This window comes from Gorilla gorilla, chromosome 7 (assembly GCF_029281585.2).
Source record: "Gorilla gorilla gorilla isolate KB3781 chromosome 7, NHGRI_mGorGor1-v2.1_pri, whole genome shotgun sequence".
NCBI classification, from domain to species: Eukaryota; Metazoa; Chordata; class Mammalia; order Primates; family Hominidae; genus Gorilla; species Gorilla gorilla.
The window spans coordinates 81,511,047-81,534,979 of NC_073231.2; the positions used below are offsets into that span (position 1 = coordinate 81,511,047).

At 43.6% G+C, this 23,933-nt stretch overlaps 1 protein-coding gene across 1 annotated transcript in view; it reads right to left on the reverse strand.

The window, feature by feature from the left end:
• Window positions 1–23,933, reverse strand: part of IDO2 (indoleamine 2,3-dioxygenase 2) — a 52,819-nt gene that overhangs the window by 22,961 nt on the left and 5,925 nt on the right. The window contains exons 3-7 of the mRNA XM_055348231.1: window positions 13,366–13,485; window positions 9,755–9,873; window positions 6,998–7,012; window positions 4,526–4,625; window positions 2,654–2,771 (exon numbers count right to left, since the gene is read on the reverse strand). Of these exons, the coding sequence (XP_055204206.1) occupies window positions 2,654–2,771; window positions 4,526–4,625; window positions 6,998–7,012; window positions 9,755–9,873; window positions 13,366–13,485 (472 nt within the window). The remainder of the gene's footprint in view (window positions 1–2,653; window positions 2,772–4,525; window positions 4,626–6,997; window positions 7,013–9,754; window positions 9,874–13,365; window positions 13,486–23,933) is intronic.

Consider the following 23,933-nt stretch of genomic DNA (forward strand, 5'->3'; position numbering starts at 1 on the left):
AATCTGGGCAGGACAAGATGGCAATGGCTTGTCTCTGCTCCATAGTGGCTGGTGCCTCAGTTTGGAAGACTTCAAGACAGGACATAAGTTGGGATGGGAGCCTAGAACCATCTGAAGGCACCTTCACTCCTGGGCAGAAGCCAACTGGAGAACCCACACATGGCTCTTTGATGTGGTTTGCCTGTGTCATTTGCACAGCAGAGTGATCTCAGGGTAGGTGGACTTTTTACCTAGTGGCTCAGGACACAAGGTTAAACCTGCATCACCTCTTCTAGTCTTGCCTCAGAAGTCTGTGCTATCCCCTATACTACATTCTATTGGCAACACGTACATCACAAGTAGGGGCACAGAGTCCACCCCTGGTTGAAAGGAATGCCCAGGCCACGCTGTGGAGGAGCGTGCAGGATGGCACGGGGCCATCTTTAGAAAACACAGTCCAATCCATTCAGCTATTTCTCCATATAGATGAATGTGACTAGGAGTAAAACACTGAAACGAAATTATGTCTGTGTGGGAAAATGTGCCTTTTGAGAAAACAAGGGCGGTAGCCCTGGGACCTCCTTAGACGATGAGACCTCCTGCAGAGGCTGAGCAGGAGAACACAGCGGGTTGGCCTGGGCCTAAGAAGTGAGTCTGAGCTGGGCGCAGTGGCTCACGGCTGTAATCCCAGCACTTTGGGAGGCCAAGGTAGGCAGATCACCTGAGGTCAGGAGTTCGAGACCAGCCTGACCAACATGGCGAAACCCCATCTCTACTAAAAATACAAAAATTAGCGGGCATGGTGGTGCATGCCTATAATCCCAGCTACTAGGGAGACTGAGGCAAGAGAATCGCTTGAACCCGGGAGGTAGAGGTTGCAGTGGCACTGCACTCCAGCCTGGGCGACAGAGTGAGACTCCATCTCACAAAAAAAAAAAAAAAAAAAAGAAGTGAGTCTGAAAGTGAGCCCTAGGAAAGCCTGTGACAGTTAGACACTGCATGCACCATCTTACTGCTATGTGCACTGGGACCTGGTGGAAGCTTTCTCATAATCTTCCAAAATTACTTCCTTTTGCTCATCCATGTGATCTGAAGACACCTGCACTATCTCCCTAATAGCCTTGATATCCTAAGTGATGGACTCAGGCTTTCTTGGCAAAGCTAAAACACATCTCATCTCATTTCAGCTTGGCAAAGCCACCATACAACTTAAGGGAGCTGTTTGGCAGAAGACCTACTGATGTGATCATGAGGGCTCTAAAATTAAAATTCAAGGAAATAGAGAAAATACAAATATAAACTATAAAACCAGGAAGTGGATAATACCTAATCCTGTGACTTCAGATAGATTTCTACTAGTGCTGAGAGGCTGGGATGACAAATTATATTTACTTTTTTAATACAAGATAATAAAGCTTGGCAGTACCTAGCGTCTTTCTCCCTCCCTCCAGTCCTGCTTCTTGTAAACACTCTCTTTTCCCAGAATCTTTCTTTCCTACAGGGAAGCAAGATTCAGGGAAAACGATACTTAGACTCTGATATTCTCTTGTTAAGAAACCACACCCCTCTCTCACATCCTCCTAAACACATACGTTCTTCAGATTCCTCTGAGAGAAGAATTTGAAGAGCCTCCCAGATGTTGGAAACTGAATGCAGTAACCAGAATAAGATGTAACCGGTCCAGGAAGGTTGGACCCCATAACTGACCATGCCTGTGTTAAGCAGATTAACAGGGAGAGGCTCCCTAATGGAAACCGATATTTATTCTGGAATAGGGCATTGCAATGGGAATACGTGTGCCATAATAAACCATGTGGGTATTCAGAAAGATAAAGGAAGACAAAGGTTTTTAAAGGAAAAATGAGGACAATTACGTAACTGTTTTGAGATCATTAACCTTGGCTATGAGCATCAATAAAAAGGGTGGCACAAGGCCAGTGTTGGAAAGGCAGTTGCTGGGCAGATGTCGTTGTGTAAGTATTTTTTTGTGTATGTAAGGTTGTGATGGCCTTTGTGCAAGGTGGTGATTTTTTCAGTCCTTTGGAAAAGATTTTGTTATCAGGCATTTATACACGGGAGCTCTCTCTTTGTAGCCTTCCCCAGCTCTATTTGTCAAGGTTTAAAAATTTTTCTTCAACACAAGTGACTCCATGTTGATTCTGACAACTTTCCTACCTTTGACAACTCAGCCTGCCCTAACTACAGAAAGGGAACACAGGCCATCCATTAGACAAGGCTTAAAACCAAGGTCAGACATCTCAGGAACCAACACAGGGGGTTAGAATAAAAGGGGCATTACAGAGTGTAGACAACCTGCTCTGCAGTACCTAACACTGCAGGTTGGGGCACAGGCGACCAACATTACTGTGTATCCCATCCCCTCCTCTCAAGCTTCAGGCAAGACCTCAACATGCCTAAGAAATATCTGGCCACTGCAGAAGGGAAACCACCTTAATCACGGGAGAATATAAAGGAGAGGGAGAATACAAAGCTGTGACAATAGCTCTCCAAGATAATACGTGTTTAACCTAAAACAAAGATAGTCCACCAGCGTCATCTGGTGGATGAATGTATTATCACCCCCTTCAGGACATGCCTGGTCTCCAGGCCCTCTTCCCCTAAGCAGAGCCCAGGACCGCTGGGGGATCCTTCAGGAGCTTCGGAAGCATCTTACCATGCATCTGTCCTAAGGTTTTGGTGACGTCCTGAATAGACAGTCTCAGTCGCTGCAGGGCTTGGAGCAGGGCCTCCTGGTTGGGCTGCAAGATAGCATTCGTGGCCTGATCAAGAGCCTAGGGATGAGATTCATGTACACAACTTATTAGCACTCCCTTAAAGTCCATGCAGGCAGAGTAAGCCTCATACTGTGGGAACCCAGGGGAGGACCGGACAGTTTGTCAGAGCTTCCTGGGAACGTCCTAAGCTAGATCCACTGTGTGGTCGGCCTGACAGCCAGAAGCTCCCTGGGGACCTCCCAGACAGACCCCTAGGTAAATGTTTCTGGAATTTCATCTGGCTGTTACTTCTTGCACCTCCCAAGGGCCTGAGTACTACTATTTTACTCTTTTCTTCTCTCGGATTTGTCACGTTATGATCAGTTCTACTGCATCTCCAACTGGGGCATCGTTGCTCCGAAGCTCTCATATAAAGTCAGATTTAAATCTGTGTTTAAATCTGTATCCCCACCCAAATCTCATCTTGGATGGTAATCCCCACAGGCTGATGGAGGGACCTGGTGGGAGGTGATTGAATTATGGGGGTGGGCTCTCCCATACTGTTCTCATGATATGAGGGAGAGTTTTCACAAAATCTGATTGTATAAAAGTGTTTGGCAGCTCCCCCCTTTGCTCTCTCTCTCTCCTGCTGCCTCGTGAAGAGGTTCTTGCTTCCCCTTCACTTTCCTCCATGGTTGTAAGTTTCCTGAGGCCTCCCCATCCATGCAGAACTATGAGTCAATTAAACTTCTTTACTTTACAAATTACCCAGTCTCAGGTAGTATGTTTATAACAGTGTGAAAATGGACTAATACACAGACAGATTCTACAGAGCCCCCAGCTCTAGAATCCCCTCTGCTGGGAAGACTTCCTTGTCTTCCTTGAGTCTCTACTTCATCTGAACTACACTTGGAAGGCCGATATTTGACTCTGTATCTTCTAATGGACTAAACACATGGATGAGAACTAAAGTAACCATGGAGTTTAACTACTGAGAGAGAAAGAAAACGCTATAATACCAGCAATGGGTCACCCTATTGAGGACCAGTAGGTGCTCAACATATGCTTATCAAGGGAGGTAGTGTTGGCTGGGCAGGGTGGCTCACACCTGTAATCCCAGCACTTTGGAAGGCTGAGGCAAGCGGATCACGAGGTCAGGAGTTCGAGGCCAGCCTGACCAACATGGTGAAACCCTGTCTCTACTAAAAATACAAAAATTAGCCAGGCATGGTGGCGTGCACTACTTAGGAGGCTGAGGGAGGAGAATCGCTTGAACCTGGGAGGTGGAGATTGCAGTGAGCTAAAACCACGCCATTGCACTCTGGCCTGAGTGACAGAGCAAAGGCAGAAATCCAACTGAAATATTTTTAGGCAAGGCATTAATGCTGTAGTTGATCACAGGCTGCATCACTGTCTTTTGTCTTCTATCCAGCCTTCCTGGTGCCTGTCTGACTCCTGAAGAATTTCCAGTTTGAGGCCCGGTGCAGTGGCTCACACCTGTAATCCACGTTAATCCATCTTCATCCACTGTATCCATCATAAGCTTCTGTCAGGGCTGGGAAAATGTCTGTCTTGTTCGATCCAATTTCCCATTGCCCAAACCAATGCCTGTTTGTTGAATGGACAAAACGTCCATTCCAAGTTTTATAGGAATTGAGAAAAGGGAGCAAATATGGTGGCCTAGAGCTTAGATCTCTTCTCTCAGACTTGAACTAAGCAGGACAAGGTCTATGTTCATTTGTGTTGAGAAATCCACTGCAGGAAAGGCACTGAGTGGGAAGTAAAGCTCAAGCTCATTTAAAAAGAAAAGGTGCTATCAAGTGAGAAGATACCTTTATCCCAGGCACTGCCGCTTTCTCCACCAAAGCAGTCACCAGTATAAAACCATGCAGGCTCTCTCCCCCAGGAAATGAGATGATGGTCTCCAGGTTCCTTGGGAAGGAGAGGAGCACATGATTAGAGGTGTGGAGACTGTACCGTGAGTACTCACTGCCCAGAGGTCCCTGCCGAGTTAGATAACTGCAGGGTGGAATCACTGGACAACTTTTTCCTCTGCATAAGACAGCCCTGAGGATGGGCATCTACCTTCAGCAACATTCAGGGAGGAAAGAGAACAGATAAGTTCAATTTCATGTTCACCTGACAGGCAGCCTCCCAATGTCTAGCATGGCCCTGATGGTCCTGGACCATCTCCACAGTGGAATAACTGGCTGAATGAGAAGTTCCTAGTAAGAGACGTAGCTGATTCTCCACAGGGCTAGAGAGACCCAGGCAACAGCTAAGTCCGTGCTCTTTTTTTTGCAGGTATGAAACCATGGCCCAGAGAAGCAAAGCAGCTTTTCCAAGGTCATATAGCCAGCTAATTGCAGGACCAGGCTGGGAAGAGTTTCACAACTCAGGCCAGTGCTGCCTCTAATCTGTTTATATGTGTATTAGTTCACTCTTACACTGCTATAAAGAACTACCTGAGACTGGGTAATTTATAAAGAAACGAGGTGTAATTGACTCAGAGATCCTTAGGCTTACCAGGAAGCGTGGCTAGGAGGCCTCATGAAACTTTTCAATCATGGTGGAAGGGTAAGCAAGCATCTTACATGGCGGCAGGAGGTGGGGGAAGTGCCACACTTTTAAACCATCAGATCTTGTGAGAACTGGCCAGGCACAGTGGCTCACGCCTGTAATTCCAGCACTTTGGGAGAGCGAGGTAGGCAGATTACCTGAGGTCAGGAGTTCGAGATCAGCCTGGCCAACATGGTGAAACTCCGTCTCTACTAAAAATACAAAAACTAGCTGGGCATGACAGGGCATGCCTGTAATCCCAGCTACGCAAGAGACTGAGGCAAGAGGTTGCAGAGAGCCGAGATGACACCACTGCACTCCAGCCTGGGTGATAGAGTGAGACTCTGTTGCAATAATAATAATAATAATAATAATAATAATAATAATAATAATAATGAGATATTGTGAGAACTCACTATCATGAGAATAGCATTGGGGAAATCCAACCCCATGATCCTGTCACCTCCCACTGGATCCCTCTCCTGACATGTGGGGGTTACAATTTGACATGAGATATGGGTGGGAACACAGAGCCAAATTCCATCTATTTATCTATCTATCTATCTATCTATCTATCTATCTATCTATCTATCTATGTCAATGCTGTACAATCGAATGGGATCTGGAAGGCTGTTACAGAGGAATCATTTCTAAATGATCTGCTGTCATTTAAATGGAGTAAAACATCTACAAAACCTAAAACCTTAACTCTATGGATCATATTTGCCCTTCACATTTTAAGCATGAGACAAAGATGAAAAACAAACCAATGTCAAACCAAACCAAACCAAGACAAAGTCAAGACTTAAATTGTTCCAGCAGCCACATTAGCTTGGGAAATGATGTCTTCACCTTCTGTGCCCCCATCTGCCCAGTTTTTCTACTGGACACTCTTATTTGATGGGTTTGGCGATAGAAGCTGAGGTTTGGTGATGGGAGAGGCAACACTGGATCAGAGGCTATTTTTGTTTTCCAGGAGAAGCGGAGCCTAAGGATGTGTGGATCAGACCTGCCCCATGAGCTCCAGTCTATGTAATAACAAGGTCTTTTGAAGGGATTTTTCTGTAGCCAATCTGCAATCTGGCCTCCCATAGAAGATATAGTGAGATGAGAAATATTTTTTTCACACTATTAAACTTCAACTGGGTGCAGTGGCTCACGCCTGCAATCCCAGCACTTTGGGAGGCCAAGGCGGGTGGATCACCTGAGGTCAGGAGTTCAAGACCTGCCTGGCCAACATAGTGAAACGCTGTCTCAACTAAAAATACAAAAATTAGCCAGGTGTGGTGGTGGGTGCCTGTAATCTCAGGTACTCGGGAGGCTGAGACAGGAGAATCCCTTGACCCAGAGGCAGAGGTTGCAGTGAGCCGAGATCACACCACTGCACTCCAACCTGGGCAACAGAATAAGACTCAGTCTCAAAAAAAAATTAAACTTCAAAGAGTTACTGAAATTTGATAAAGTTTCATTTTGTTTTGTTTGCATTGCACATTACTTGTTTTATTATGTACAGACTGGAAAATACAGTAAAAAAAAATCCCTTATCTATACAAGGAAGAGGCAATCACTGTTAATTTTTAGACTGTGAATTTTAGGCACATTTCCTTCTAGTATATTTTTTATGCATTTTATATGGTTGATATTATACTATACATATAATTTAGCATGCTTTGTTCTTTGTTTTATTGTAAGATTTTAAATTTGGCCTGGATTCTAAAGTGCGTAAATGATTTCTGAGAACTTACCCAATTTCCAGGAATCTAGCCCAATTTCAGTTATTGATGACCACCAAGAGAGAAAAAAAATAAAAGAACAATTCAGTTTGTAAACCAGATATATTAATAACTTCTGGGGTCACATGTCCACAGGCATGCACACTTGTGTGCAAGGCACTGCAGACACACACACATCCACACTTACTTTGAATTCTGCAAGTTGTGGCTGGACTATGGGGTGCTATGTGATAAAGGGTGAGCGACATTTCCACTCACATTGCAGCCCCAGAATATTTGGCCTGTGGCCATCTTAATATATTATTAGGCTGGGCGCAGTGGCTCATGCCTGTAATCCTAGCACTTTGGAAGGCTGAGGCAGGTGGATTATGAGGTCGAGGATTCGATACCAGCCTGGCCAACGTGGTAAAACCCCATCTCTCTAAAAATACAAAAATTAATCGGGTGTGGTGGTAGGTGCCTGCAATCCCATCTACTCAGGAGGCTGAGGCAGGAGAATTGCTCGAACCCAGGAGGCAGAGGTTGCAGTGAGCCGAGATCATGCCACTGCACTCCAGCCTGGGAGACAGAGGGAGACTCCGTCTCTGAAAATAAATAAATAAATAAATAAATAAGTTATTTCACTCATCTTACATTTTTGTATTTACCACAACCCCACATTTTATTCTAGCTAGTTGATTCCTACTCAACTTTTAGGATTTGCCTTACATCAAGTTCTGCCTCGTCACCAAGATTTTTACTGACTTGTAAAGCCTGCATTGATGTCATTTCTCTGAAATTCTAAAGGACATATTGTTTGAGTCACTCTTTGACATTTGTCATATAGTGTCTTGTTATTTAACCACATGGGGAGTACTTTGCTTCTATTTCTTTCATTTCTTCATAGCACTTAGCTCTGTGTTAGGCATATTAAAAAGGCTTCAAAAGATAATTACCAAGCAGAATAACTGGTGAGACCCAGGACTGTGTCCGCATCTCTGGAATTAAACTAGCCCTTCACTCTTACTCCCTAGGAAACTATTAATAGCTTTTTTGTTATTGTTTTGTTTTGTTTGTTTTTGAGATAGGATCTCACTCTGTCGCCCAGGCTGGAGTGCAGTGGTGCAGTCTCGGCTCACTGCAAACTCTGCCTCCCAGGTTCAAGTGATTCTCCTGCCTCAGCCTCCTGAGTAGGTGGGATTGCAGGCACCCACTGCCACACCTGGCTAATTTTTCTATTTTTAGTAGAGAGGGGGTTTGGCCATGTTGGCCACGCTGGTCTCAAACTCCTGATCTCAGGTGACCTGCCCACCTGGGCCTCCCAAAGTGCTGGGATTATAGGCGTGAGCCACTGCACCTGCCTGTTGTTGCATTTTTGACTACCATTCTAGTACAGTCATTTTTCCCTTCAACCTTCTCTTATTCTGTCTTTCTCTTCGAGTAATAAATCCAGCTTATTCAATATTCAGTACCTTGAACAGAATAAATTACGCACATATATTTATTATTTTTTTCATCCAAATTCTTACCCAGATTCAGCAGCTTTCAGTAGTCACCCATTTTATTATTAAAGCATAATTAATCAAGGATCACAATTCATAATTGCAGAAAACATAAAACTCCAGGGCTCAGAGCTCCCGAGAGAGATGAGATGGCCGAATCTCACTTCTTCCAGTGGGGCACATAATTTTTTTTTTCTTTTGAGACAGAGTTTGTCACCTAGGCTGGAGTGCAATGGCATGATTTTGCTCACTGCAACCTCTACTTCCTTCGTTCAAGCATTTCTCCTGTCTCAGCCTCCCGAGTAGCTGGCATTACAGGTATGTGCCACCATGCCCGGCTAATTTTTTTGTATTTTTAGTAGAAACGGGGTTTCACCATGTTGGCCAGGCTGGTCTTCAACTCCTGACCTCAGGTGATCCACCTGCCTCAGCCTCCCAAAGTGCGGGGATTACAGGGGTGAGCCACCGGGCCCAGCCGGGGCACATAAATTAGTCTTAAAATCTAGGCTGTCTACTAAATATGTAACCCTTTTAAGTAGATTCCCATCATGGCCTCTGGCAATCCCATGGCTGAGGAAGTTCTTCCTCATATCAAACCTCAGTGAATCTTCAGCTGTTGTAATCAGCCACAAAAGAAAGTGCTGTCTCTTTCATCTAGAGCTGAAATAAATTTGGCTGCAAAAATTAAGGTGAAAGGAAAATTTAACATTTCAGATCAACTGTCTAATTCTATTTGTTGAATTTCTTGTTTGTTAAAATCTCATGCTATTCCTTCTGTAGACAAATGCCCCTATTCCCAGCCCAACTGTCAAAGGAATGATGTGACTTTGGTGGAATAGATGGAATTATTAATCAAATTCTCAATCCAACCCACCTGGAGCATCTGCTCTGAATTCATCCATAATCATTCTCTTCTGATCATTATATAATGATTACTTATCAAAGCCAACTGGTTTTAACCTGATATGAATGGAGGGCATCTTAGGGAATAAACAGTTTGAAGAGAAAGAACAAATAAAAGCTGATTTTGCAGGAGCTTGAAGGTCTGGTTGAGAAATTCACACGTGATGTGGAAACAAACAAGACAAAATGATCTGAGCCACTGTGTTCAGAATGGATTAAGAGGAAACTTCCGGGGCCTGTGATATTTGAATTTTTGGTCAAGCTCACCCCTTCTTTGGAACCATACGGCAGACCATAAATATGAACTTCCCTAATTATAAAAAAAAGCCTGGGTGTTTCCTGGGGGAAAGTTATGGAAATTCAAAGCATTCTCTTCTTTCCTTACCCGTCTGCATCTTTTTTGGTCCAGTTCGTCAGCACCAAATCTGAGTGGACCAGGATAGGAGGGAGCCCCGAGTTCCTGGAGACTTCGACAAATGGAAGGGCAAGATTCCTTGGCAGGACCTTTCAGATATAAATCCAGACAAATAGCATATTCTAGAAAGCTTGCAGCAGAGGAAATAACCATGGTTGTCTTTTATTTCAGCAATCCTGTGGTACAGAAATGACCTGGGAACCAAGCTTGAATTACCTGAGTGATGCACATTCATATGCCGCACACATATCTTTCGTTAATGACCCAGTGGAAATACTGCTTATGAGTACACGGTGCAATATATGTGAAAATTACAATGCTGGACCACACATACATATAGAATATAAAATAACCTCTGTAAACTGACTGTGCAAAGAAAGGCATTACCAAAACAATTAAACATAAACTGGGGCCCGAGAAGATTATCAACGGAAAAAAATTTTGATAGATAGGTAAGTAGATGGATGGATAGAAATATATATATATGTATATACACATATATACACACATATAGAGAGAGAGATGATAGACAGATAGATGATGATAGAGAGATGATAGCTAGATAGATAGATAGATAGATAGATAGATAGATAGATAGATAGATGATAGATCGATAGACAGATGATAGATAGATTTATTGATTGACCGACTCATAGAGATACAAAGCTAGATGCAGAAACCTGTGTGTGCACCTAGGTATCAGCCTGGGAGACCACAGTGCCCTAGAAAAGCATGAGGACAGACCGCCTCAGCCTGTGGGGAAAGTGACTCCGTCTCTTACTCCATGAGTCAAACCCAGTAATACCTTCAAGTAAGCCACCACAGGACAGACCCCCTTCAACCTTTTTTATCCAAGTAACCCTCCACGGCGCTTTATCAGCCACAAGTCCAGAAAAGCTGCATGAGGTTCTCTATCGGAGGTAAAGGCTGAACGAGTCTAGATTCAAACCGCATCCTTGTGCCCCCTCTTCCATCTCCATTTTCATTTCTCCTTAAGATAAAATATCCATTAAGAATGCCCTGCTTTTGCCTTCATTTTTCCCTTGAATTTTTTCTCGGGTGGAAAACAATAAAGAGCTTTAATGAGTCTTGCAATGTGAACCTCGGGTAAACTCTCCTCAGAAGGCATTGGAAAGCCAGGTACTTTCTGAGCTGAAAAGTCAAGGGAGGAGAAACAAAGAAAGTGAAGGGTGATCTGAGGCGGGGTGGTGGGTGTGGGGAGCCTCCCGGTCCCCTGGAACTACCAGGGCACAGCTGGGAGGTGGAGACTTCTTTCCGCTATCACTCTTCTCTCCCCCAAACCCCAATTTAGGATAATGGTTTGCAGAGGGGATGGTATAAAGAGGACCCACTGGGACGTGCCTAGACTTCAAACTTTTCAGCATCAGACACACTTTTAAAAATGCACGCCGGGCACGGTGGCTCACGCCTGTAATCCCAGCACTTTGGGAGGCGAAGGCAGGCGGATCACGAGGTCAAGAGATCGAGACTATCCTGGCTAACATGGTGAAACCCCGTCTTTACTAAAAATATAAAAATTAGCCAGGCGTTGTGGTGGGCGCCTGTAGTCCCAGTTACTTGGGAGGGTGAGTCAGGAGACTGGCGTGAACCTGGGAGGCGGAGCTTGCAGTGAGCCAAGATCATGCCACTGCACTCCAGCCTGGGTGACAGAGTGAGGCTCCGTCTCGAAAAAAAAAAAAAAATGCAATGCACTGGCCAGGTGCTGGGGCCCATGCCTGTAATCGCAGCACTTTGGGAGGCTCAGGTGGGTGGATCACCTGAGGTCAGGAGTTCGAGATCAGCCTGGCCAACATGATGAAACCCGTCTCTACTAAAAATACAAAAAAAATTAGCTGGCCGTGGCGGCAGGTGCCTGTAATCCCAGCTACTCAGGAGGCTGAGGCAGGAGAATCCCTTGGACCCAGGAAGCCGAGGTTGCAGTGAGCCGAGATCACGCCACTGCACTCTAGCCTGGGCGACAAGAGTGAAACTCTGTAACAAAAAAAGAAAAAGAAAAAGAAAAGAGATGCATTGACAAATAACAAGGCTGCAATGACTCAACACTTTTCCTCTTCCCTGAGTCTCCTGTGTTTCCCCGAGAGACAAGAGGTAGGATCAATCAGGCAAACACAATGGGCACAGGCTGTTCTTTTCACCATGGAGTTCTAGGACATGGGTAACTCCCTGATTTCTGGGGAAGGCACACTTTTAAAAATAATAGTAACTTTTAAAAACAGTTACTTCCAAAAATAAAAGTAAAAGACACTGTGGGTGGAAACTGTACAAAGTTATGCAATGATTCAGAAGAGATTTGGATGAATTATTAAAAGACAGACTAATAATTGGCTGGATAGAAAGCAGTATTAAAAAAAGAAATAAAGATGAGTGTTGTAAATGTCAGTGCGTCCCTTGGGGAAAGAAGGCTGCACTAGTAAAATCAGAAGACCTGGGTTCTGGCCTTGGCTTTTCCACTAATTTGCTGTCTGACCTTGATTAAGGAAATTAGTGTCTGTGCTTTTCAGTTGTAAAATGGGCTGGTATGGCTCTCGTTACTTTACAGGATTATGAAGAGCAACCTAGATAATTTGTATACATAAGAGTACAAAATGCTGTGAGGTTTTTATGAATTCTCAGAGTCTGTCTTCAGGCCCGGCATGGTGGCTCATGCCTGTAATCCCAGCACAGGAGGCAAAGGCAGGAGGATCACTTGAGGCCAGGAGTTTAAGATCAGCCTGGGCAAAACAGCAAGACCCTCATCTCTACAAAAAATTTTTAACATTAGCTGGGTGTGGCGGTACATGCTGGTAGCCACAGCTTCTCAGGAGGCTGAGGTGGGAGGGTCGCTTGAGCCTGGGAGGAGTTGAGGCTGCAGTGAGCTATGATTGCACCACTGCACTCCAGCCTGGGCAACATGGTGCGACCCTGTTTTAAAGCAAAAAAGCAATCTGCCTTCAAATGCAGCTCTTCAAACATTCTTGGAAGAGGGTGCCAAAAACCAAACAAACAAACATTCAAAAGCTTATAAAAGGAAGAAATAGCTATCAGTTTAAAAAACAAATTAGCTCTTAGTCAGAAAAATAAAAATAAAAAACTCCTTCATTTAAATGGCCCTTCAGGCTGAACGCAGTGGCTCATGCCTATAATCCCAGCACTCTGGGAGGCCCAGGCAGGCAGATTACCTGAGGTCAAGAGTTCGAGACCAGCCTGGGCAACATGGTGAAACCCATCTCTACTAAAAATACAAAAATTAGCCAGGTGTGGTGGTGGGTGCCTGTAGTCCCAGCTACAAGAAAGGCTGAGGCAGGAGAATTGCTTGAACCTGGAAGGGGAGGTTGCAGTGAGCCAAGATCACCCCACTGCCCTCCAGCCTGAGTGACAGAGTGAGACTGGCTCAAAATAAAATAAAAAAATAATAATAATAAATAATAAATGAGCCCTTCAACGTTGCTTAAACTAATGCCCATCGAGAAGAAGAAAGTACCCATTTTCCAGGAAAACAGGGTAGCACCAAGCAGGGAGCACGTTACTCCAGGCGCAGGTAACCTGCCAGGTAACAGGAGAAGCTGCTCTCTGGCCCTCACCTCTGCAGGCTGCGCCTCTCCTTCCTGCCAGACATAACCCATGGTGAGGAAGCTCAGGACCAGGTTGGCCAGGCGCTGCTCCCGGTGACCCTTCAGGAACTGGTAGCTCAGCAGGGGCATCTGTTCATGAAAGTCCAAATGCCGTCAGAGGAGGGATGGGAACGGGGACAGGGGAGGTAACGGGGGCCGGGGACCTGGGATGTGAAGGGACCTTTGGGTGGAAGGCAATGGGTTATATTTTAATGAAGGTACAAAGAGCCCGCACACACACCCATTTATCCCCAGACACAGGACCCTGCAGTATAGGAGGTGGTCCACAGGACTTTGCTCAGGAAGAACCTAACCGCCCACCCGAGCCCACAGTTTGTCCCCATGGCTGTGGCAGCCTCCCGTCTCCATCCCTGAAGCCACTGCTTGGCTGGAATGTTGTAGGATACTTAACTCCCAGGACCAAGCGGACTTATTTCCTAGGAGTCTTGCATGGCAACTTTTACAAGCCTGTCTTATCCAAACACTGTGGCCTGCTTGCTATCGCTGACCCTGCAACAGCCCTGTGCGGTGGGTGTTCCTCTCTCTATCAAACAGGAGCAGGAGCACAACCCCTGACGCTGCCTGGGGCTTTTCACACCCCCTCCACCCCCGCCCTCCATGCCTATAGCCCTGTTGCCATAATGGGGAAGACACAGCATCACTGTGACGCGTAAAGGCGGGTATCATGGTTGAAAGCAACACTTGGTAAACAAGTATCGGCAGTTTCTCCGCGCTGCCCGGGGCTGCCCTGCCTGACAGCAGCGGCCTCTGAATTCGGCTTCCAGGCGCGTCCCCTCTGCTCGCCTCTTCCCCCCGCCCCAGCCCACTCCCCAGCTCTAGACACAGACTGATCTGGATCTTCCCGGGTGGTCCCCTCCCGGGTCCGAAGCGCCAGAAAGGAGGGCGGCAGGGGGTGTTTTTGTTGTCCTTTTAATCTCCAGGCACCGCCACGTGGGCGCGGAGCTGGGGCTCCTCCAGTGCAGGCCCGGGTTGAGGTTGGGGTATCCTCAGGCTGGTCCTTCACCCGCTGTCCTCCCCATGGCCAGACTGCGCACTTCTTCCTCCCAAAAATGAGCTCCCATTCACCATCCCCAAGGGTTCCTAAATACAGCTAGATAGAATGAATAAGAGCTGGTGTTTGACAGCACAACAGGAGGCTACAATAACATTGTACATTTAAAAATAACTGAAAGTGTAATTGGATTGTTTGTAACACAAAGAAAGGATAAATGCTTGAGGTGACAAACACCCCGTTTACTCTGATGTGATTATTACATGTTGCATGCCTGTATCAAAACATCTCATGTACCCCATAAATGTATACACCGACTATGTGCCCACAAAAATTAAAAATAAAAATAAAATTGGCTTTCAGAATCACAACTAGAATGTGCCCTAGGCTTGCAGGGGAGGCACAGCTGGAAGGAGGGAGTACTGTTGAGATGTTACTTGTTTTGTTTCGTTTTGTTTTGTTTTAGAGACAGGATCTTGCTCTGTTACCCTGGCTGGAGTGCAGTACAGCGATCATAGCTCACTGCAGCTTTGAACTTCTGGGCTCAAGCAATCCTCCTGCCTCAGCCTCCTGAGTACCTGGGACTACAGGCATGTGCCACTGCATCTGGCTAATTTTAAAATTGTTTGTAGGGATGGGGGTCTCACTATGTTGCCCAGGTTAGTCTCAAACTCAAACTTCTGGGTTGGAACAATCCTCCCGCCTTGGCCTCCCAAAGTGCTAGGCTTACTCATGCCCGGCCTTGAGATGTTGCTTTTTAACAGGAACCAGGTGAGCATTATAACAGCAGTTATTTATTAAGTACATTTTAAATTTATTGACACTCTCTTAGCCGAAACCAGGTAGTTCATTGTTTTCACTGGCATTTTTGTTTTATTCTTGAGATTGAGCATTTTTGCCTGTTTATCATCAATTCAAATATCTTTCACTGTCTTAACGACTTATATTATTTGCCCATCTTTCCCCATCAATCATTCATCTTACTGATTTCATAGAATACATTTTGTATTATGGATCTTAATCTTTCATATAAATGTTCTAAAATTTTTTTTAGTTCATTGTTGTTTAATAATTTATTTTGAGTGTTATATAATTATTTTTATTACATCTAGACACATTTGAAAGATACACTATTAGAAAATTATTAATACTTTTCTCACAAATAAATAAAAAATATTAATCACATTTTATTTCTAAGTCAATTTGTTCTGAATTGTAAATGACTTTGAGGACATGAGCACAAAATTATTTGTCCCTGATGACAGGTGTATTAAAAGTCTATGAATTAATAGAAATAATATCGGACTAAAAACAGAAATACTAATTTGTGGGTTTCCATCACAATGGAAAGGTACTCTACCTTCAGCACTTTTCTTAATGCTACTCAACTAACATTTTGACAGTCTCTGGCCTCAGTTTGGGAGGGCCAAATATGTGATTTTCCCTCTAAAAGCAAAAATGCAGTTTGAGGAGCTTCTCGGAACCATTGTGAACATTTCTTTAGAATCTGCGACATGATTCAGGGCAACATGTTTGCACTATTTTCTGCTGAACACTTTGAAATGCATCTTATAACTTCCTGTTTATTAGAAGCATTTCATGAATTTATACACCGTGAATATAAATTAAACACATGTAATATCTATTTACAACCTAAAGAGTAGACATAAGTAAACACTTATTTACTCATCACTCAGCTTAAGAAATAGAACTTGACCAAAATTTTTGAAACCCTCTGTGTACCTCTCATTGATTGTAATATCCTGCTTGCTCCTCGAGAGTATCTATTTGTTGAATTTTGTATTTGTTATTTCCTCGCTATTTATGTATGCTTCAAAATTCATATACGTACGATCACTGAACAATATATTATTGGCCAGGCACGGTGACTCACACCTGTAATCCCAGCATTTTGGGACGCTGAGACGGGCAGATCACTTGAGGTCAGGAGTTTGAGACAAGCGGCCAACATGGTGAAACCCCCATCTCTATAAAAATACAAAAATTAGCCAGGTGTGGTGGTGCGCACCTGTAGTCCCAGCTACTTGGGAGGCAGAGGCAGGGGAATAGCCTGAACCTGGGAGGTGGAGGTTTCAGTGAGCCAGGATGGTCCCACTGCACTCCATCCTGGGGGACAAAGTGAGACACCATCTCAAAATATATTGATTATTTAGTTTGAATGCTTTTGAACTTAACATAATAGAATTATACTGAATACAGGATATTCTATGATTTCCTTTTCTCATCACCATTATGGCTTTGACATTCATCATTACTGGATGCTTCTGCAGTTTATTTATTTTCACAGTTATTTTATGTTTTTTTGCTATGATAAATGATACTTTCATAACTTTCAGGGTACACAGGCCTAGGAAGCTCTAAGGTATTTATATACACAAGAAGGAAGTTCTTAATAGGATTTGTATTTTCAACATTGCCAGATAATGACAAGCAGTTTTTGAGAGAGGTTGTACCCACAGTGAATAAAAGATTCAGGTGTTTTATATTCCTGCCAATACCTGTTCACGCCAGACTTTAAGCATTTTTCAGTTGTATGGTTATAAAATGCTATCCCATTATGGTTTTAACTTTCATTTTCTTGACTATTAATGATAGCTTGCATTTTTCAGATGATATATTGGGAACTTGTGTCTTCTATTCCACAAAATGTCTGTTGAACATTGTTTTTTATTTGGTTGTTTTTCCAATCAATTTACAAGATTTTGTATATTCAGGATACAAATCTTCTTTTCATTTATATGTGTGACAATATCTTCTCTCAGTTTGTAGCTTGGCTTTTCATTGTCTTTTGGCCTGTTTTGATGAACAGAGGTCCTGTTTTAAGGATATCAAGTATGTCATAAAAATACTCCAATGTTGAATGGCGTGAACCCAGGAGGTGGAGCTTTCAGTGAGCCAACATCATGCCAATGCACTCCATCCTGGGCGACAGAGTGAGACTCTGTCACAAAAAAAAAAAAAAAAAAAAAACAAAAACAAAAAAAAAAACTCCAATGTTGTGCCATATTAGAAAAATCTTTTTATTTTTTTTTTGAGACGGAGTCTTTCTCTGTTGCCCAGGCTGGAGTGCAGTGGCATGATGGCACGATCTCGGCTCACTGCAACCTCTGCCTCCTGGGTTCAAGTGATTCTCCTGCCTCAGCCTCCCAAGTAGCTGAGATTACAGGCTCATGCCACCACACCCAGCTAATTTTGTGTTTTTGTTTTGTTTTGTTTTGTTTTAGACGGAGTCTCGCTCTGTCACCAGGTCACCAGGCTGGAGTGCAGTCGTGCAATCTCGGTTCACTGCAACCTCTGCCTCTCGGGTTCAAGCTATTCTCCTGCCTCAGCCTCCCAAGTAGATGGGACTACAGGTGCATGCCACCACGCCGAGCTAATTTTTGTATTTTTAGTAGAGATGAGTTTTCACCATACTGGCCAGGATGGTCTCGATCTCTTGACTTTGTGATCGATCTGCCCACATGGGCCTCCCAAAATACTGGGATTTCAGGTGTGAGCCACGGTGCCCAGCCAATTTTGTGTATTTTCAGTAGAGATGGGGTTTCACCATGTTGGCCAGGATGATCTCAAACTCCTGATCTCAGGTGATCCACTCACCTCGGCCTCCCAAAGTGCTGGGATTACAGGCGTGAGTGACCGTGCTGGGCCCTAGAAAATTCTTCCTTTATCCCAGTACATAAAGATACTCTCCTACATTTTCTTCCAACAGATGAAACATTTTTGATTTTGACATTTAAGTTTGTATCCATCTTGAATGAATTTATTTTTGTTTGTGGTGAAAAGAGCAGAGCCAGTTAATCATTGTGCTATGTGCCAACTCCATGTATGGATTACTATTCATGTTTTTACCATCGTGTTCCCAACATTTCACCCTGTCATATGTTTAGTATGTATTCCATACACACATGGGTCTGTATGTAGGTCCTCTATTAAGTTTTTGGTTCCCTTGTTTATTGCTGCCCTGATGCCATCTGGTCAGAATTTCTATGGTTTTATAACATGCCATGAAATCTGATAGGACAAATCTTACTTTGCTGTTAACTGTATATTATTTTTCTGGTTCATTTGTTTTATAATCCGGCATAGCACACCAATACAAACATTATTTTGGCTGGGCACAGTGGCTCACACCTGTAATCCCAGCACTTTGAGAGGCCAAGGCAGGTGGATCACTTGAGGTCAGGAATTCAAGACCAGCCTGATTTTGGTGAAACCCAGTCTCTACCAAAAATATAAAAAATTAGCTGGGCGTGGTGGCAGGAGCCTGTAATACCAACTACTCGGGAGGCTGACGCAGGAGAATCGCTTGAACCCGGGAAGTGGAGGTTGCAGTGAGCCGAGATTGTGCCACTACACCCCAGCCTAGGAGACAGAGCGAGACTCCATCTCAGAAAAAAAAAAAGAAGAAAACGAAAAACAAGAAAACCCATGATTTTCGTTTTACAGCTCTCACTCCACTATGTCCCATGTTTTGTTAAAAAGAAATATGGAGTTTAGCTGTATCATTTTAACACAACTTGGTCACAAGAATATATACCTACACACAATGCACAATTAGAATGCTATTATAATATTTTATAAAGTATTTTCTTATTTCACAGTCACATTATCAATGATTATAATGACCATAAAATTTACTGATTTCATTGTTTCACAGTATTTCTTACATACTTACATTTTCCTTTCCTAAGGAAAGGAAATTATCAGCTATTTCTTCAAGAAGACCAGGCTCCTGTTATTGGAGAAGGGTATTTATCTGGGCGGTGGGTTTGCTCATTGCTACTGGGATGTCACTAATTCTAGATCCTTGCAGTGGATAGATCTAGGAAGCGTGTGTGTGTATATATAAATACATATAACTCATTATATAGGCATATGTAAGTAGTATTATATTTATAAATATTAAACAAAACATGACTTCATACTGATGTCTCCAACTCTAATCCAGTGGCACGTATTAATTCTAGCTTTCCCTCCTACCCCTTGCTAATCTATAACTTCCCTCACTCACAGTGAAACATCATCCACCATCTATTTACTTATTGTTCAACCCCAGTATGTACAGGCATACCCTGGAGATAGTCAGGGCTCAATTCCAGACCACCACAATAAAGTGACTATCCCAATAAAGCAAATCACACACATTTCTTGGCTTCCCAGTGCATGTAAAAGTTATGTTCACACTATAAAGTGTGCAATAGCATGATGTCTAGAAAAACAATGTACATTATAAAGTACTTTATACCTTAGCTATAAAGTACTTTATTGCTAAAATATGCTAATGATCATCTGAGCCTTCAGTGAGTCATAATCTCTTTGCTGGTGGAGAGCCCTGCTTTGATGCTGATGGCTACTTACTGTTCAGGATGTTGGTTGCTGAAGGTTGGGGTGGCTTAAGAAAACAAGGCGGTTTGCCACATCAATTGACTCTTCCTTTCACAAGAGATGTATCCGTTGCATGCATGCAATCTGTTTGTTAGCATTTTTTCCCCAGTAGAACTTTTTTTTTTTTTTTTTTTTTTTTGAGATGGAGTCTTGCTCTGTTACCCAGGCTGGAGTGCAGTGGCGAGATCTTGACTCACTGCAACCTCTGCCTCCCAGGTTAAAGCAATTCTCCTGCTTCAGCCTCCCAAGTAGCTGGGATCACAGGAGCCTGCCACCATGACCAGCTAATTTTTGTATTTTTAGTAGAGGTAGTGGTATTTCATCATGTTGGCCAAGCTGGTCTCAAACTCAACCTCAAGTGATCCGCCTGCCTTGGCTTCCCAAAGTGCTGGCGTGAGCCACCACGCTCGGTACCCAGTAGAACTTCTTTTAAAATTGCAGTTAATCCTCTCAAACCCTGCTGATGCTTTATCAACTTGTTTATGGAACATTCTAATTTTTTTTTTATCATTTCAACAATGTTCAACAACATTTCAACAGCAGCTCAAACACAGTATTTTCACCACGAGTAAATTCTGTGTTGTGCAACTACTTTCTTTGCTCCATAAGAAGCAACTTATCTCTTAAAGTTCAATCATGCAGCCGGGGTGTTGGCTCATGCCTGTAATCCCAGCACTTTGGGAGGCCAAGGTGGGTGGATCACCTGATGCCAGGAGTTTGAGACCAGCCTGGCCAACATGGCAAAACCCCATCTCTACTAAAAATACAAAAAATTAGGTGGGCATGGTGGCAGGCACCTATAATCCTAGGAACTCGGGAGGCTGAGGCAGGAGACTTGCTTGAACCAGGGAGGCAGAGCCTGCAGTAAGCCAAGATTGCGCCACTGCACTCCAGCTTGGGCAATAAGAACGAAACTCTGTCTCAAAAAAAAAGAAAAGAAAAGTTCAATCGTAAGATTGCAGCAACTCAGTTATAAAATCAGATTCCACTTCTAATTTTAGTTCTCATACTATTTCTGCGACATCTGCAGTGACTTCCTCTGCTCAAGTCTTGAACCCCTCAAAGTCATCCATGAGGGTTGACTTCTTGCAAACTCCTATTAATGTTTTTATTTTGACGTCCTCCATGAATCATGAATGCTTTTAATAGTATCTAGAATAGTGAATCCTTTCCAGGTTTCCATTTGACTTTGCCCAGATTCTTCAGAGGGATCATTATCTGTGTCAGGAATAGCCTTACAAAGTATAGTTCTTAAATAATAAGACTTGAAAGCCAAAATGACCCCTTGATCCATAGGTTGCAGAACAAATGTGTTAGCAGACATGAAAACAACATTTATTTCCTGTATATCTCCATTAGAGCTCTTGGGTGACCAGAGGCATTGTTAATAAGTAGTAATATTTTGAAAGGAATATTTTTTTCTGAGCAGTAGGTCGCAACAGTGAGCTTAAAGTATTCAGTAAAGCATGCTGTAAATAGATATGCCATCATCCAGGCCTTATTGTCCATTTACAGAGCACAGGCAGAGTAGATTTAGCATAGCTGGTAAGGGCCCTAAGATTTGGGGAATGGTAAATGAGCACTGGCTTCAACTTAAAGTCACCAGCTGCACTAGCCCCTAACAAGAGAGTCAGCCTGTCCTTTCAAGCTAGGCATTGACTTTTTTCTAACTATGAAAGTCCTGGGCCGGGCGCAGTGGCTCACACCTGTAATCCCAGCACTTTGGGAGGCCAAGGGGGGTGGATCACGAGGTCAGAGATAGAGACCATCTTGGCCAACATGGTGAAACCCCGTCTCTACTAAAACTGCAAAAATTAGCTGGGCATGGTGGCACGTGCCTGTAGTCCCAACTACTCAGGAGGCTGAGGCAGGGGAATCACTTGAACCCGGGAGGCAGAGGTTGCAGTGAGCTGAGATCGCACCACTGCACTCCAGCCTGGCGACAGAGTGAGACTCTGTCTCAAAAAAAAAAAAAAAAAAAAAGTCCTGGTTGGAATCTTCTTCCAATAAAAGATGGTTTTGTCTGCATTGAACACCTATTTTTAAATGTAGCCACTGGCCAGGCGTGGCGGCTCATGCCTGTAATCCAGCTCTTTGGGAGGCCAAGGCGGGTGGATCACCTGAGGTCAGGAGTTCAAGACCAGCCTGGCCAATGTGGTGAAACCCCGTCTCTACCAAAGATACAAAAATTAGTCAGGCGTTGTGGCAGATGCCTGTAATCCCAGATACTGGGAAGGCTGAGGCAGGAGAATTGCTTGAACCTAGGAGGTGGAGGTTGCAGTGAGCCAACATCATGCCACCGCACTCCAGCCTGGGGGACAGAGCAAGACTTTGTCTCAAAATAAATAAATCAATAAATAATAAAAATAAAAAATAAATGTAGCCACCTTCATTGATGATTTTAGCTGGATCTTCTGGATAATTAGCTGCAGCTTCTCCATCAGCACTTGCTGCTTCACCTTGCACTTTTATGTTGTGGAGATGGCTTCTAGCCTCATACTTCATGAACCAGATTCTGCTGGTTTAAAACTTTTTTTTCTACAGCTTCTTCACCCCTCTCAGACTTTGTAGAATTGAAGAAAGTTAGGGCCTTTCTTTGAATTAGGCTTTGGTTTAAGGGAAGTTGTGGCTGGTTTGATCTTCTATCCAAAATACTCAAACTTCCTCTACACCAGCAATAAGGCTCTTTTGCTTTCTTATCATTCGTATGTTCACTGGAGTAGCACTTTTAATTTTCTTCAGAAGCTTTTCCTTTGCACTCCCAGCTTGGCTGTTTGGCAAAAGAGGCCCAGCTTTAAGCCTATCTGGTTTTGACATGACTTTCTCACCAAACTTAATCATTTCTAGCTTTAGATTTTTTTTTTTTTTTTTTTTTTTTGAGAAGGAGTTTTACTCTTGTTGCCCAGGCTGGAGTGCAATCGCACAATCTAGGCTCACTGCAACCTCCATCTCCAGGGTTCAAACGATTGTTCTGCCTCAGTCTCCTGAGTAGCTAGGATTACAGGTGTGCACCACCATGCCCGGCTAATTTTTGCATTTTTAGTCGAGACAGAGTTTCGCCATGTTGGCCAGGCTGGTCTCGAAGTCCTGACCTCAGGTGATCTCCCCGCCTTGGCTTCCCAAAATGCTGGGATTAGAGGCCTGAGCCACCATGACCAGCCTCTAGTTTTAGATTTTTAAAGTGAGAGACATGCAACTCCTTCCACTTGAACACTTAGAGGCCAGTGTAGGATTATTAATTGGCCTAATTTCAATATTATTATGTCTCAGGAAATCAGGAGGCCTGGGGAGGGGGAGAGAGATGGGGCAATGGCTGGTCAGTGGAGCAGTCAGAACACATACATTTATCAATTAAGTTTCAGGACTTATAGGGGCACAGTTTATGGCACCTTCAAAACAATTATGATAGTAACATTAAAGATCACTGATCACAGATCACTGTAACAGATGTAATAGTAAAGAAAAAGTTTTAACTATTGTTATAATTATCAAAATATGACACACAGACACCAAATGCGTACACACTATTGGAAAAATGGGGTTGACAGACTTGCTTGATGCAAGGTTGCTACGAATCTTCAATTTGTAAAAATTGAAATATCTGCAAAACGCAAAGGTATGACTACATGTAAAGCAGTTTCACAACTGTTCACCCGCACCCCATGAAAAACTGATTTACCAATTAGAGTATAGTGATCCTGTAAAGTTTCATTTACCATAAGCCTTATAGATTCTAGTCACAACACAACACTATTTTCTGGAGTAATTTAAGTCCGTTCCTTTCCCTACTCCCCACTCTCTTCATCGAAGTTATATAGTGCATTTGTAGTCCAGTTAGGTGTTTTTTTTTTTTCACTTTTTTAAAAATTTGCTTTAAGTTCTGGGATACATGTGCAGAATGTGCTGGTCTGTTACATATGTATACATGTGCCATGGTGGTTTGCTGCGCCTGTCAACCCATCATCTAGGTTTTAAGCCCCTCATGCTTTAGGTATTTGTCCTAATGCTCTCCCTCCCCTAGCCCCCCACCCCACAACAGGCCCCGGTGTGTGATGTTCCCCTCCCTGTGTCCTTGTGTTCTCATTGTTCAACTCCCGCTTATAAGTAAGAACATGCGGTG